Source organism: Topomyia yanbarensis, chromosome 3 (assembly GCF_030247195.1).
Source record: "Topomyia yanbarensis strain Yona2022 chromosome 3, ASM3024719v1, whole genome shotgun sequence".
Taxonomy (NCBI): Eukaryota; Metazoa; Arthropoda; class Insecta; order Diptera; family Culicidae; genus Topomyia; species Topomyia yanbarensis.
This window is the reverse complement of record NC_080672.1, coordinates 337,737,424-337,755,397: the sequence shown is the minus strand read 5'-3', so window position 1 is coordinate 337,755,397 and position 17,974 is coordinate 337,737,424. Positions and strand designations below refer to the sequence as shown.

General features: G+C 39.5%; 1 protein-coding gene across 2 annotated transcripts in view; it reads left to right on the top strand.

The window, feature by feature from the left end:
• Window positions 1-17,722, top strand: part of LOC131693158 (transcription factor SOX-4-like) — a 406,362-nt gene extending 388,640 nt beyond the window's left edge. For both annotated transcript variants that reach the window (XM_058980754.1, XM_058980752.1), the window contains exon 3: window positions 14,634-17,722. In XM_058980754.1, coding sequence (XP_058836737.1) covers window positions 14,634-16,226 — 1,593 coding nt within the window. In that variant the 3' untranslated portion in view covers window positions 16,227-17,722. The remainder of the gene's footprint in view (window positions 1-14,633) is intronic.
• Window positions 17,723-17,974: the final 252 nt, after the last annotated feature.

The following is a 17,974-nucleotide window of genomic DNA, read 5'->3' as shown; positions in this document are numbered from 1 at the left end:
TTGGAACGAAAGAACCTTCCTAAGATCCTAACATGCTTCGAAACGAAAACTGCCTCGGCGATTGTATGCGTTGCAGTTCCATGTTTGATGGCCGTTCGAACCTTGTTCTAAGATGATTTTGGGAGATATCAGGAAATTTTACGCCCCGAAGCACTACCAGATTGTAACATAGAGAGAGGACGGCGATGATGGTGTCACGGATTGGAAAGGAAGAAAGCAGAACGCTACGTGCGCAATAAAAAACAAGGCCACGACCGTCTACTCTCAGCCACCAAAGACATAAGTCAGGATAGCAGCGCATTTTACTACTGCTATCGAAGCCAAACAAAACAGTTACTTGTGTGGATTATCTTAAGAACAAACTGTTACTTTTATACTTGCGTGGTGATCTATTCATTTTGATTATTGGTCTTTTCGTATAACATTCGATTAAATTGCCTTTGGACAACTAGCTTTCGGTCAAATGGCATTCAAACAAGTGGCATTCAACCAAATGGCATTCGGCCAAATGGCACTGTTATTGTTATCAGTGTGCAATCGGGCTGTCTCAACAATCTATTTCTGCAACCTATGTGCATTAACTGTACGCCTACCGTCGCACCGTTGCGCTTGACAGTGTGTGCAGTGCTTTATGGTCACAGCTACGACCGCGCACCCGGCTTTCCATGAGTATTTTGGCGGCTCAGAGGCTGTCCTTGCATGTTGCTCAGGGATACATCGCTCCTATACACATCCATGCATACAGGCATACATACGGACTTACATTCATACATACATACCTACTATTTGGTACAAGTTTAGAGCGTGTAACGTCACATCATCTAGTCTGTGTAATCCTATGGAAAATCATGCAGGCAAATCCACAATTTTTTTTTATTATCATGCTGAGTAGCTAGTCGAATGAAGGCCTTTTAGGGTTTCACAAAAAGAATCTCTGCCCATAAAGGACATAAGAAATCTTTATCCGCTATTCCCAATAAGGTTTGTTCAAACCGAATGTCCGCCTGATTCGACTCGAATGGACCACACCGACCCGAAAGGGCTGCTTATCATTTCTGAAAGCCGGTGTGCTTGGTCGAATTAAATAATCTTAAGAACAAGTCCTGAATAATTAACTATCTCTTAGGTGCCAGTCCTGCACTCCTTTCCTCTGAACTATCCTCAAACCCACGGTCAAAAGAGTCGACAACTAGTAGGATCCACATATCCCCTACCCAAGCGAATTGTTCAACTTGCAAGTAGGAGAACATATCTACCAACCAGCCAAGAAAATTTTCAAACCAATGAGAATGGACCATGCCAGTCGAAGGCCACAGGCCCTGTGCCATCTCGTACAGTTCCAGAAATTAGATATTTGATGCTCATCTCCTCCGGCACCTCGACACCGTCCTTCATTGAATCCCCAATTTCTGTAGGAGCTCGTATATGAGATGCTCAAGGAGTTCCACCGGCTCGAATATCAACTATCTAAAGTGAAAAAGACGTTATTTATCACATCTATATCTATAACTATATCTATATCTATATCTATATCTATATCTATATCTATATCTATATCTATATCTATATCTATATCTATATCTATATCTATATCTATATCTATATCTATATCTATATCTATATCTATATCTATATCTATATCTATATCTATATCTATATCTATATCTATATCTATATCTATATCTATATCTATATCTATATCTATATCTATATCTATATCTATATCTATATCTATATCTATATCTATATCTATATCTATATCTATATCTATATCTATATCTATATCTATATCTATATCTATATCTATATCTATATCTATATCTATATCTATATCTATATCTATATCTATATCTATATCTATATCTATATCTATATCTATATCTATATCTATATCTATATCTATATCTATATCTATATCTATATCTATATCTATATCTATATCTATATCTATATCTATATCTATATCTATATCTATATCTATATCTATATCTATATCTATATCTATATCTATATCTATATCTATATCTATATCTATATCTATATCTATATCTATATCTATATCTATATCTATATCTATATCTATATCTATATCTATATCTATATCTATATCTATATCTATATCTATATCTATATCTATATCTATATCTATATCTATATCTATATCTATATCTATATCTATATCTATATCTATATCTATATCTATATCTATATCTATATCTATATCTATATCTATATCTATATCTATATCTATATCTATATCTATATCTATATCTATATCTATATCTATATCTATATCTATATCTATATCTATATCTATATCTATATCTATATCTATATCTATATCTATATCTATATCTATATCTATATCTATATCTATATCTATATCTATATCTATATCTATATCTATATCTATATCTATATCTATATCTATATCTATATCTATATCTATATCTATATCTATATCTATATCTATATCTATATCTATATCCATATCTATATCTATATCTATCTATCTATCTATCTATCTATCTATCTATCTATCTATATATATAAAAGTCAAAGTTTGTATGTATATGATTTATAGACTCCCAAACGGCTTAACCGATTGCCGTCAAAATTTATACATAGTAGGCATTTGTTATAGGGCGTGTTTGTGTGCTATTGTTTGGCGATTATCTGCCCGCCAGATGGTGGTTCAGAACAAATTGTGTTTTCCTTCTATTTAGCTGAAAGTCGCAGCCACGCGCGATGGGTATTAACCAGTAGTCGATAAAACAAAACATCCAGGCAGGCAATTGGTGAGAGACCAAAAACAAAAAAAACTAGCTCATTCAATGAGTTTCAACGACTCAAATGCTTAGTGTGGAAGTTTACTGTGACTTAACTTTTTGTCGGTTCCGACAGCATAAAGTAACAAGTTACTTTACGCTTGTCCGCACATGCCGTAGACTCACGTGATTCGCATTTCTAATGCCAAAAGATCCTGACTCCTAGTTAAGTCGCCGGTAAACTCCAAGCTTGCTCATATGACCCTTCCACGCTTTTCTAAACTTTCTCCCTTCAATTCCTTGCTCTCCCTTGAGTACTATGGCTCTTAATATTGAAAAATATACTTAACCTTCCAGTCCCTTGCTCATTAAATGCCGTAACAACAGTTGACAAATTGACTCAATAGGTCGTTAACACAAAAAAATGGTTAACAAAAAAACTAAACTAACTAATCCAATAATCAACTAAAGCTGTCTATCGATTCTAATGCAGAAACGATAATTATATGACCATCAAGAATACGTCAGACAGCCTTAATTGACGCCCTTCGACACCAGTTTGGCCTTACCCAGCCGTAACGCGGGTGGTGACGTGAAAACAGCCGAATAGGGGTGGAGAACAGCATGAAGCAACATCTGATGTTACTCGTATGTGATATCAAATACTGACTTGGACAGTTCCATCGAACCTAGTTTGCATACCTTACCTAACTAGACTCACTGTTCTCAATTTACCCACAATGGTTTTCGACCAAATGGCATTGGGCCTGATGTGGCATTCGGCCAAAAAAGGACATTCGGCCAAAAAGGGCATTCTGCCAAAACTGCCATTCGTCCAAAAATGGCATTCAGCCTAAAATTCGGCATTCGGTCAAAAACGGCATTCGACTTTGGTCGACCCTTTTAGATGGTTTTCGGTCAATTGACCTGGAGCACCATCCAACTTGTGCAGGGTCTAGTTATGGAATCCGTTTATTATGCCGTTTTCAAAGCCTAGCCCACCAATCTTTCCAATATTTTTTGGTACAGTTATTGGTGGTCATCGCCACTTAAGCCATCGCACAGTGGGGCCGGGCCGGTCAAAACCTCCAAAATTTATTGTCGATTTTCATACCTTTTATATTTTTTCCTAAATGTACATTACCTAAAGCTGTATTCGCCAAATTTTTGAGTCATCCGGTTGAAAAATATAAGTGGTACATTTTTTTGAACCGTACAGGGTCTTGAAAATCTGCAAGAATTTGAGTGACAAAAAGTTTTTGTTCATTCTAATTCATCTCGCTTTACTACAATGATAATTTAACAACACATATTGGCATTTCTAATAGAAAATTATCTCAGAAATTCAATGGTGTATTTCGATTTGAGAAATAATGAGTATTTAAAGAGTTACCAATGAAATCAATATAACTATGTTGTTTAACGCGGACTTATTTACATTCAGAGTGTCATCTCTTTATCGGTAAAAGCATGTTAAAGGATCTCATCTAGTAAAACTGACGTAGAATTTTATCTAGTTTTCAAAAATCATAGTGCCATCTTGCGCCGTTTTGCGCCGAAGGTTGATATTTGGACATTTGTGAAATTAGTTTTTTCATGGAGACGCATGGTATTTCTTGATTTCATGAAGTTTTGCATTATTATTCACCGGTGGATTTCTTTTTCTGAACGCTGCTTGTAAATTCAGGGTTTGGGGCGATTTCCTTGATACAAATATAAGTATGCCTTAACCGTCTTGCAACTATGACTCGTGTTTCTACATTTTCACAGTTATCTGCAGTATAGAAAAATTCAAATATATAGAAGCCAACGAGGCAAACTAACTGCAACTATTATATCTTTCCATGAATCCTATCTCTTTTGTAGGTATTAGTCGTTAGCTTTACTGGTGGCCGATGAAAGGTAAACACGTGAGTGTGGGAAGTGTTCTTTTTTACCCGATTTTTAGTTATTGGCCAGTAATGCCACATTTATTTTCAAGTGCAAACTCCCCATTGAATCAATCACAATCAACAATCAAATTTAAAACTCCACTTCCAAATTGACGAGAGTTTCGGACAAAAACGCTCACGCCTCTATTTCAAAGCATACACATACAGTGCAAAGTATGCTCAGGATATTTTCGTACGAAAAACCAAGTCAGTACCCACAAGGAGAGATATTCATATCATCATTGGAATTGAAAATCAATGGAAAAGTATTGAGAGGCTTAGCTGTAGTATGCATCGTATGAACAACAGATTTCAATAAATTGGAACCACCCTAGCTAACTCGTTACTAAGGACTACCCTAGGAAATCAAAATGTTTCTATTCACTTACGAAGTATATGTTTTGAGAAGGTAATAAAATTCACTTTTGCGAAATTTAAAAAAAACTTTTAGAACCACCCTAGGCTGTCTAATTTTCATTTTAGCGTCCTAATTTAATCAAAATCGAATTCAGCGCACCAAAATTACCCTTAGGTGATATTTTCAGACATTTTAAACTACTTTTGAGGTTTTGTCCAGCTTTTGTATGGAGTGGATCCACTGTGCTTCGGGATAGTGAAGTCTCATGTTAGTTATAAAATAAAGGCAAAGTATCACTCGTTGATCTATGAGACTAACTAATTAGCGATACTTTCAATCAAATCATATTCAGCCCAATAACTCATTCGATTTAATGATTCATTCACCTACTGACCTGTTCCCATATTTGCCTAATCTGTAAAATCAACTTATTTTTTTATATTTTGTCAAAAGTTTTTCAAACGATAATTTCATACTTAACATGCAAAACTGTAATTTTTTTACAGAGTATAATTCTAAGTATCATTTCAAATCAAAATGTATTTAAAAAAAATCTTCAAAAATGTAATAGTTATCTAGAGATTTGGGATTTTCCTCCAACAAAAACAATTCGTGTAATAATGTCTTTTTTAAAAGTTATTCGTGTTTTTCATCATAAAATGTCAACAATTAACTATTTATCATTCTTAAGACGTAGAAAAACTTTTTTTGACGGGAACTTTTATCATATTTTTATGATTTATACTTTATTTCAAAAGAGCAAATTTTCTCAATGAAATACAATTTCAAATCAAAATGCTCTTTACAAAAAATTCTGAGATGTAGTAGTTCTCGAGCTATTCAAATTTCAAATGTTTTAACAACACAATTATCCTGTTTTATTACGAGTTTTCATAAGTTTCTTCATAATCAACAACAGGTTTTTCAAATTTCCTGTACCTTTTCCTTTAACATCAAGGCGATATTGTAAACTATTTGAAAGCTACACAAAAACAATCAAAATATTTTTAACCATAGGTTCTGATGCTTAAAATATATAGTTGGATCATAGTTTGGTTGTTTTCAGTGGAAGCTTTACCATGATCCAAATACACTGAAAAAGTTTTCCTCCATTTTTAGAATGATAAATATCTGATTGTTGACATTTTATGATAGAGAAACGCAAATAACTTTTAAAAGGGCATATCTACGCAAATTAACTGGTTCTGTTGGATCAAAATTTCAAATATTTCTACAACTATTGCATTTTGAAAGATTTTTGTTAAATGTATTTTGATTTGAAATGATACTTTGAATCATATTCTGCAATAAAATTACAATTTTGTAAACCAATTAGTTTGAAACGGATCGTCGTGAAATTCCTCTATGCCGATCAGATTGTTCCAGCGCATAATGACATTCGAAACGGTACCACCCCTCTCTCTCGATAGGAATCATTTCCGGCACAATGGAGCGTTCGAGTGACCCATTAGCTATCGTTTGTAACAACTAGAAAACGGCAGTGAGCGGCAGCCGTTCGTCGTTTGATCGACTTGGCCACATGACACAGTTTCCCCCCAGGGTCCAATCAATCCGTTTACAATCAAAGTCCTTCAACATACATTATAGCAGCGAACCCGCTGGTGCGAAGAGAGAAGTGTGCGGTGTCAGGACGAGGATCAAGTGCAGTTGTTCAGTTGTCACTCGGGCATGATGTGACACTTTTGTTCTTAGGCCCTTTGGAAATCGTGCGGTTTGATGTCCTTGTGCGATCGGACCTTTGTCGGTGCCAGAAGGAGAGAAGGGGGGCAATTTCCCACTGCACAGAGGCAAAGTGAGCGTCTCTAAATGGTGTCGGACGGCCGCTGCAAGCTAATGATTGCGCGCGAATTGAAAATTAATTAAAAATCATGTTGTGAGAGCTAGCAGCAGGTCGGTTGATTTCTGCTGTGTGTACTTCAATCCGTTCGTGCCGTAGCAATTTATTTATTTATTATTCTATGATTGATTGATTGATGGGTTTATTCGTTTGTAGTTCTATGTACAGGTTACCGGGAGGGGCTAAAAGGTGCAATAACAAGGCTCTACATACCCACCCCGTCGATGGCTGGTTGGTCGAAATGGTGTGAGGGAAAAGTAAGCTTTCCAAACAGATATTGATGGTCAACTCGAACCACTGCTGCCAGCATCCATACACTCACCGTAATTGCAATCGATGGGTTCTCAAATACCCACTTCCAGCCATTCAGCCGGTGAAGATGTCGAGAGCCCGAGATAGTAATTAGCCCAATGTCAATTGCAGCCATTAGCTTGCGCTGCACCGAAGACCGTGTAGCAGTGCACCAACGCAGCCACACCGGGGGACATGGTATCGATCGATCTACCCTCGCCATCTCTATCTCTCACTCTGACTCTCTAGAGAGGGAGAGAGAGTGTTTGCTAAGGATTTTAATTATTGGCCAGAAGCATCGACGAAAGTGGACGCTCGATCTGTAGCTCTGCTACCGAACGACCACAGAACCCGCAGTTCACTCCTCATGACACTAATTGCCGTTGGCTCTCTCAGGGATGACCGAGATGAGGAAATGGCTTTTTGCTTAATCCTTATAATTTAGGGTTACTGCTGTTACTGCTGCCTGCTGCTAAAGCTACATTGCTGGTCGATGCAGCCGGCAGCTGCAGTCGGCGAGGATAGCACCGATAGGTTGCCATTTCCTTTGATTGGATCGTAATCGGACAGTTAAGTCGCTGGCGATGAGTTGTAATTTTAGATGGTTGGATTTGTGGGCTTGAGATTGAAAATGACGAACGGGAGTCAGCAGTTTTACCTGGAATTTTAGCATCACTTGCAGGATCTGTGATGTGTAAACTTCATTTTTGCTAGTAAATACAACGACAATCACCATCTACATCTATTTACTAGCAAAAAAAAATAAATAGCGAAATCTTTATCATCACTCGAAGGAAAGATAGATAGCAATTTATTTTAAATGTTAACCATAGCAGCGCTTGAGGTGGTCCATTCGAGGGGTCCAATTTTGGATGACGTGTTCGGGCATTTCAAATGGTATCTGGTTAATTACACGAGTAATGTGGCAGGCTTATCCACATAGACTTTTGACTTTACATAGTGTGCTATAAAACCACAATTGCTACTTGGGCAGGTTGCTCCTCACTCCAAATATGGTGATTTTGCTTATGGACGTGGCCTCAACAAATAACGTTATGTCCAAATATGCGTTATAACGTCTAAATAACGTTATGTCCAAATATGCGTTATAGGGAGTATAGGTATCTTTAAAAGATTAAGCTGATTGCGATACGTTTTAAACGATCTAGATCAATCAACCCTCACAAACATGCTTTAGAATGTAGAAAGACGCGTAAAGGTAAATCTCGCTATTTTTGATTACTACTACTGATGTGTCCCATTTCCCTTCCATGTGTCTTCAAAAACGGTCATTATTTTTTAATTGGCAGGAGTTTAGTTTAGTTTGATGGTTTTTTTATTGTTGGGTATAAGAAAACGTATATGGTTTGATGCTATACCAAGACCGATGCCTAAGCTGTCTCAAAAACTCAACAATCATACTAAATAAACATAACGTTTATGGAAACGTCCTTCGAGATGAATTTCCTCTGACTTTGTCTGCCGTAACTATAGATTGCTCGCCAAATCAAATGTTTTTGGCAATTTGTTTTTTTAACTCACACGAATTTGTCTCGAATAAAGAAAATGTTCAAGCCTGTTTATTGATTTATATTGAACGCTAACATTTATGTGTGTTTCATCATCCATTTCGCAAAAGCTTTTGTCTAAAATATAAAAGTTGGATATAAATAACGCGCAACAATTTCGAATATAATGTAGGGCATGGGCTGAGTAAAGATTCCAATGAGGGAACTTATTCCCCAATATGATTAACAGAGCCCACGTAGGCTGTCAAAATATATTTAATTTCGATGCCCATGCCAGTTAAAAACTCCACGTGATTCGACGCCAAAACTAATTTGATACCATGACATGATATCTTCAGTATAGCGGTTTGTTTCAGAATTAACAACAGTGTTTTTGTTTTAAAATTTAAATTCGTTTACACCACCGTTCTGGTTCTTGCTTATTATAAAACACGTTTAGTATTCTGTTTTGATTACTTAGGGCAGTACAGATACTCAGACTGGAGGAACCGTGAAGCATAATTTTAAGTTCAATAACGCTTAAGACGTGACATGAATTTTGAACATGCATTTTAACCTAAAAATTCTGCTGCTGGGTCAGTAAGGTCTAGTTTTTAAAATTTTCAGTTTTGTATTATAGAAATGTCAAATGTTTGCAGGTGAGCTTTCCTCGGCGATTTCTGGGCAGGGTCGTTGAAGGTTATCAGCACCGCGTGCCTTACGTGCTGAAGCTGGATGAAGCAGATGTTCCACATCACGAATGCTCCGTCTTATGCGAAAATACCTGAAGTTAATTGCCACCATGCTACGCCGGATAATCACTCACGTTTTGTTGATGGGACTCAGCCATCTTGATAGATCACCATGCAAAAATAAAAGTAATGGTATCCTTTGTTCTGCAGAAAATGCACACAAGTAGGGGAATTGTGGGAAAAACCGACACTGTGGGTAAAACCGACACCCCACAACTTTCCCTAGAAATCAAATTTTTATTCATTGCATAATAACATATTATTATTGGTACGTTTATGTACAGCATTTGAAGGAAAATTGGATTTACGTTAGTACGCCGAATATCATAAAATAAACAAGACATACGACAGCAGCGTTCATACTCGTCTGGATGTTAAATTTTTTTGGTACACTTTAAAGTTTTAACCGAATAAAAGCTTTCCAAATCACCACATTTTTCAGTACCTATTATTATCGGCCTTTCCAATGATCAACTGGGTGCATTGAAGACGAGTTTGAGAAATTCAATATTTTTAATTGCTTTTTTAAAAAATGTGCCTTATTGGGGTAAAACCGACACCCTATGGTTAGGGTAAAACCGACACGCTGTCAAGACGGTTGTGTTTACTTGCGATTCATTACAAAATGCTGGGGATCTATGTGACACTTCCATTACACTATTAGCACACTATAGTAATAGCAGAATTACACAGAAATACTTTTATTGTGTTTATTCCTTGTAAGTCTCTTTAAAAATCAATAAATGGAATTTTTGCTTATTTGATTCTATCGAAGCTTTTGCTATTTCTGTAAAAAGCTCATCAAACCGAATTTCTAGTGTTCTCTTGGTTTGTCATGGACGAACTTTATCACAATGAGACAATGATCTTTTGTATACCCCGGTAGATTGTTGATGATCAGAGTCCGAAAAATGTCTGAAAAAGGTAGCATTACTCAGAAGTGTGTGTCACTTATAAGTGAATGAATCCGATTAGCAGAACGTAGAACGCTTGCAAATCTTCTCTCATGAAATAAAATGACACTGAAGGTTGCAATGATGTGCGTAAGCATTGTTTGGAAATACCCATTTCAAGAAATAATCTTATAGCATAAAATACTCTTATTTATAGCACTACGCTTACGAACTCTCTTTCCCTCACTTCATGATGAAGCTATACTTATACTTTATTTACTTTATACTTTATTTATCATGCATATATCTAATTTTTAATAAAGAAAAAGATTTTAATAAAGTGGAGATAAAAAATTAAAGGGGGTGTCGATCTTACCCCTATGGGGTGTCGGTTGTACCCGCAGAGCCTAAAAAAGTCAATAATTTTTAATGAAATAATTTCTTTGATGCGCTGAAAAAATTAAGCCTTGTTAAGAATATTCTGAAGAAGAATTCTGCATAGAAATTATAATTTTATTGGTTTTGTGGTAATCCAGAAAAAGCATTAAGCTTAAGGTGTCGGTTTTAATCATAATTCCCCTAACAGTTTTTTTCGTTCGCTTGGCTCGGACGAAGACAAAAGCACACTGAGTATTGTGACTGACGTCTCTGATGGTTGGAAAAAAGACTCTTTCTCGGCATTTAAAAAAAATTCGTGTACTTTTTCATGCTTGGTAACTTCAGCAACGCGACCCGCTGAATTTCTTTGACTGTTTTTTTTTTAATCTGTAGCAATTCTTTTGTATATGCCCTCTCTTTTTGCAGAAATGGCACGCCGAATTCGCATATCGTTCACTGCTAGATGATCCTTACCTCACCCTGTCGTAGGTACCCCGATTTCAATGGCGGTATCTACTCCTACTGCGTAATCTCACACGGTTCCTTCTCCCATGGTTACTAGAATCATTCCTGATTCCGCGACTGCCAAAACGGAATTTCACCGAATTTACCGTTAGTTCATGGTTTAATACTTGCACTCGTGTCGTGACTCTCTATTTTTATTTATCTTTACAGTTATTTTATGTGTCAAATCATCCTCCTGTAGAAGTCGATGATGAACCCAAAAAAACCCCAGATCGCAGGCTTCTGCTAACAAATTTACTACTAAAATAAACTTTTCTTCTGATTCACTCGCACCGTGCATACAGCGGCGAAATATTAAACGCTGCAAAATTTCAGAATCTACTTTATCATCCATTCTTTTAATTTTGTCATGTCACCGTAAGACAAAGTTTTGAGCTCCATAGCTAGGTGAAGAAGTTTCAACTCTTTCAAAACTTTCATTCCACAGAATCTCATGAATAAATCATTCTTACGGACATCATCTACATTATCACAACAGAAAAATACTCCAATCGTTTGACATAATTAGAAAAAGATCAGTTTATTACGTAGGGGTCGATCGTGCCAATGCAATGAATGCCCTTTTTGCAACGAATTCAACTCACTAAACGGTGCTGAGAAACTCGTACAGTAGTTCCCTTAATTTGCCAAGTATGTAATCTAACTTCTCCTCCCCAGTTTTCCGTAGCAACTTGCATTCCAGGTAGTTTAATCCGTGTCAAATTATCTTGGTCTGTTGCGGCCAACGTATCGCTTCCTAGCGCAAACACATTCCAACGATCACGTCGCTTTCGACCAACTGACGGAAATAACGCCTAACCTTCTTTTGAATACCACAATACCCCCTTTCTTTCAACACAGCAATAGCTTGGAGGTTACTTACCCGGCTTTACGGACAAAACTCCGATCCTGACGATTGCATTTTTAGTCGCGATCACTCAAAGCTATCAGCGAAGATTCTGGGATGCCTTCACTTTTTACTAAAACCAACTTAACACTACTTCACGAGAACAATTAACTTTTCTTATCGTCACCACTGAAATGTTTGGACGTTTTCTTGCCTAACTAAAAGAACACATTTGTCCTTTATGATGGTCGAAATACAAGAGACCCATCTATGTGTTATGTTTATGTGACTCTATAACTATTACATCGATGGATATCTTCTTCTGACATATCATCATCGACATTTCGTTCATCGATTCAAAACTGTTCAATGCGCACTATAAAAAATATTAATTTTATTTGCATCTATATTCAACAAATATATGAGCAATTAACACAAACCAAACTTCAAAACAGGCAAATGTTTCTAATATTCAGGATCTGTCAGCTTGTAGCTTTTTTCCTCCGGAGAAATTAGTTCAGCGCCATTTACATCCACCAAATGGCGAGTTCTTGTTACAATGTATCCGAATAGAATCCCAAATTTAACAATCGAATTTCGTTCTATGCGGAAGTGATGTAAAACGTATTGCCCCAGGCTTCAGCAATAATTGGTGAAATGTTGCGCGAATCGAGCTTTTTTTCTCTCATTCATTCATACGCTACTAGTCGAACAGATTTTGACCGCAGGTCATACATGGAACCATTTTTCAATGGCAAACTTTTACCCGGACTTGATTGGGTAGTACTACATAGGCAGATTGCATCGGAACATATTGCTGCACTTAGCGAGGGATGCTCAAAAATGGCTGAGTTATTGTTTGACGAAAAAAGTTTTCTTCCGACACCGAACAATCGAAGCAGGCGGTGGAATTAAGCTCAATCCGAAGCTTTCTAGTGTTGTGTTCTGTGAAAAGCGAAATTAACAGTCAAAACAATTTTGATCACCAGCGTCCATTTGCTAAAGTGCGGAACATTCTCAATTCTGATGCCATGGTGAAAATCACTCATTCGTGTCTGCCTCCCGGGAAAGTTGTGGCAGTATGTAGGTGCGTACCAACTGCAAAAAAAAAGCGAGACCTAATTCTGCGATCATGTTTTCAACTGCAACCACCGTCCGCTGGGAAGCCTGTGAGCAATTCTGTTGAAGTTTTTTTTTTCCTCCATTTACCCGCTCAAACCCTCTCCAACTCGTTCGCTGAGCGACCATTTTTGTCATGTGTGTAATTCTATTATGTTGAACTCGGATTTGCTGCCGTTGGTTGCCGGCTACCTACCAACCTACCGACTGGTTGGCTGGTGTAGTTATGCCACAGTGAGTCACGTTCGGTGGACGTTTTTGGGAGCGAGTTGTACGAGGATCCACCCGGGTTATAAATTATACTTTATAACAATGTTTTTTTTCCGCGCTCGTTTCGTGTATCTGGATGATGAGCCGAGCGGCGGTGGCTCCACAGCAACGGCAGTTAGAGGAGAATGGTTGGTCGCTAGGGGAAAATCTAGTAAAAAAAGCATATTTGTTGTGTTTATCCAAATTATGCTGGAAACATCGTACCGACACGGGGGGTAAACGAGAAGAAAAAAAAAATCGCTCAGCTGTTGAGAGAGTATTAAAACGTAACTCTTTTTTGATTATTTTAATTTTGCGCTTTCGCGAACTCCGAGCACATATCAAATAGGTACCCACACCAGAAGGGACTGAAACAACAAACTGAGTCATGTGCTTGTGTATTTTTATGCGGTGGATTGTCAACCGTGTTTGTTGTTGGTAGGGGTCATGCGGTTCACCGAGAGTCATGTGGAAAACTGTTTTACTTGTGGTGCGTCGATGATGATGGGTTAATTTTTGCGGCTTGGCCTTACCGGAAGGACGAATTTATGGCTAGACAATCACCCTCGGGCGGTACTTTTCATCTCCGAGCAATCGTCCTAATCTGCGGACCGGGTTCTGTCAGAAATCACGAAACTACAGTAACGGGGCTCAAATCTGATGCGAGTAGACAGCAGCGAAATCATGCAACAGATGCAACAGACCATTACCAATCCGAATTTTTTTTTCTTTCTGTCTCTCTCTCACTCACTCGTTCGAGATGGTATTAAACGGGTGGGACTTTAAACCGTTTAATACTCTTTCGGCCGCCGCCGCGGCTGCTGGTTCCGGCGCAAAACCAAAGGAAACAACATTCGCTTGGTGGCAGCTGGGTGCACATCTGCATCGACTAAAATGCGAAGCCTTCAAAGCGTGAAAGCCTGTCGCTCTGTTGTTCGAGAGTTTCGTTCCCTGTTTTTATTTTCCTAGTTGGAGCTTCCCGGGGACCCCCCGGACGGTTTGAAATAATACCAATATGCATGCATGGTTGCGGTTGAATTGTATATACAGCTCACTCACTCACGATTTTTGTTTTTCGCCTTTCCACCGGCACCGGTGTCCCTTCGGGTTTTTTTCTGAGCTGTGGTTAAAAAGCGACTGTATTAATTCGGTTTTTTTTCTCTAACTCTGTTCACAGACGAAAAAGCACAGCCCCGGTCACATCAAACGTCCGATGAACCCGTTTATGGTGTGGAGCCAAATCGAACGGCGCAAGATTTGTGAGGTGACGCCGGATATGCACAATGCGGTCATCTCCAAGAATCTGGGAGCTCGCTGGAAGGCGCTGAGCGATACCGAACGCCAGCCATTCATCGATGAAGCGGAACGGCTACGGAAGCTGCACACCCAGGAGTACCCTAACTACAAGTACCGTCCAAAGAAGAAGCAGGTCAAGGGATCCGGTGGTAGCGGAGGCAAAAGTAGCTCTGCCCCATCATCATCTGCTTCCTCGTCACCTGCCTCGTCCACTTCTTCGCGGGATAGCTGTTCGTCGGTTTCTTCGGCGACCGGTAAGTCCAAGTCCAGTCGGCGTAGCGGAAAAGTCAGTAAAAACGATAGCAACAATAACAGCAACAACAACAACAGTGGCAGCAGTAACGGAACCAATCTAAAATCCAAGAAGGCAGTGATTCAAGCGGAACTGCGTGATAACAATGGAAACTTTGAGGAACTGTACTATCATCCACAGACGATGCTGGGTGTTGGTGGGGAATCTCCGAATTCACCGGAAGGAGCTGCGCTGTATGATGACAATTCAATGATCTCACCGGAGCCGCCGTTCGCCAACTCGGTGTTCGAATCGGACAACAATCTGTTCGCAACCAATCTGGACGGGTTCACGGGGGACGAATGCAGTCGTGGGTACGTTCAGCAGACCTTATTCGACCCAGAGGAAGATAATAAGGCCTTCATTCTGAACAACAACGACGACTCGAAGAGCTACCTGTACACGAACGGGACAATGAGTAGTCAGGATCAGAATGGTGGCGCCGGTAGCAACGGAGTCGATATCAAACGGGAAATGTATTTCGAGGAAGATGATCGGTTCAGCATGGACGATCCGTGTCTGACCGAAGCTAACATTCACCGAATGGAGGTGGTACTGAACGGTCATCGGGATCAGGTGAACGGTCAGGGGCACAGTCCGAGCCCAGTGAGCTTGAACTACATCAACGACCTAAGCGCCTACAACGGACTGTTCACTGTGAATAGTGCGGCCAACGTTAACACCTCCGGAAACACGCTAGCGAGCTTCAGCGAACTGTCGAGCAGTTGTCAGAACGCGCTGCTGCTTTCCCACCACATCAACGCTAACCAGCTGAATGCGCTCAACTCGTTCACCACCCAGCTGGCCAACAACCGGCCCAACCCAACGCTCAACAGCATTTCGTCCAACTGCCAACCTTCGCCAACCACGAACGCTCTGATAGCGAGCAGCTGTGCGAACTCCAGCATCAACAGCACCACCACGACCTCGATCGTTACCGGAATGTCGCTGGGACACTGCAGTCCAGCGATCGCGCTCAGCCAGCAGCCTCACATCAGCAGTCAAAGCACCAGTCTGGAGCAGATGGACTTCAACGATATGGTTCCGAGTGATCTCAACGACATCACGTTCGACGGCATCGAGACGGCTTCCTCGTCCAGTGGTTCCCATCTGGAGTTTCCCTGCTCGACGGCGGACGTTTCGGTGCTGCTGGGCATCAGCACGCCGTACGATTTGAACTAAGCAGCAGGAACTAAGCGGCGAGCGCGGGAGCTACATTTTGAACATCGATAAAAACCAAAAAATTAAGTGCTTTATTGTGCGCGAGCGAGAGAGAGAGAGACAGCATGCTAGGGACGGGAATGTTTGTATATTCGAAACCGAGTGTAAAAAAGTGTAGGCGAGAGAGAGAGAAAGAGAGCAGTGAAATGAAAAACAAATTAAAAAGTGTTGTGATGAGCAAACAAAGCGAGAGGAGGAAAAGTTTTTTAAGGTAGAAAGTTAGTTTTTTTTGGCGCTGGGCAGAACAAGGCTGGCTGGCAGGAGCAGCAGCAGCAGCAGCAAAAATACAGATGCGGTTTTTAATTAATTGAGAAATTAAGGGCGCGTAGGAAGGTGAACGGATCACCCGAGCAAAAATTGAGCGCGCAGCGAAAAAAAAGGTTGTCAATAATTAGTAGGGAAAAGGCGGTCAGGATCGGACCTCGGATGATGGGGGAAAAAAGAACAGCACTGGGAGCGTACGGCGAAAGTTTGGAATGGGAAGCCAACAAAAGTTTTGATGAAAGAAGCAAAAAAAAAATGAAACGGAAATTGGAATTGGAAATATTCTGCTCCCGCAGGCGTCCGGTGTTTGCGCCGATGAAGTTGGTGTTGCCGGCTGATGCTGTGCGAAAAAAAAAAACAGAAAGATTGAGCGCTCCGAAAAGTTTTGTAAGTCACCACTTTCCAGCTTTTTAATTGATGACTGCAATAAGATTGGTTCGGTTGTTCGGCCTTGTTCCCTTCGCCTGGCGGGGAAAAGTTTTTTTTTTGCATCCAACTGGCTGGCCACACGGCCTCTGCAGTGGGTTGCGTGGGCGGGGTGCACTAAAATGAGTTGATGGGAAATGTTTTGCGGTATTTTCCATTAAGTCATTATTGCTGCTGGCCGTCGTCTGACAGCTGGGATGGTTCTCTTCCGTTTTGCGCCAGTGTGATCCATCTCCCACCGACTGGTGCTGGTGGTGGAAACTTTATCCACTGGAGGAAAGTTGAGCTCTAGTGTCGCATTTTGTCGCATTGCCCAATATTAGATGATATTTTTTTTGAAGGCATGTCAGATTTGGTGTCTGCCAGAGGCCAGCAGTGATTGGGCGTAGTTTGAGGACAGCTTAGAGTGCGGGTTAGAGTGAACTGAATAAAATGATCCCCATCAGGCCATCATTGAGTCGATTCCTAGTCCAGCCAGGAGTATCTGCACCATATCGGACAAGTCTAGCTACCGGATCAACGTGTTCCAAGTTTGAATGTCATTTTTCGATAATTTACATGAAGAAAGACAACTAACTTGCATTTTCACCGCTAGGTTGCACTGTATGCTTCACTGAAAGTTAAAATTAAAAAGATAATGTTATTGCATACAACTTTGTCGAAGACTGCAAATCAATCCAACTTCCTTAAGAGAATTCAATAAACTTTTAATGAATTGATGTCTGAGTCAGTTTTGCAAGGGGCCTAACAGCAACAATAAGTGGTGGTAAATATATATATTTACCACCACTTATTGTTGCTGTTAGGCCCCTTGCAAAACTGCCGATATAGCCGATTCCAAAGAACTTTATTTTACGAAATACTGGTTGGGTTTAGCTGAATTGTTTATTTGAAAGAAACAACATACTATGTGTCATCACTTAACTAGAAAATTTTAGTTTTACGTTTCACCACGTAGAGGGCGCCAACACTAACTTCCAAACGGAAAAAGATAGAAATTAGGTGTCTTCTTCAAAGTT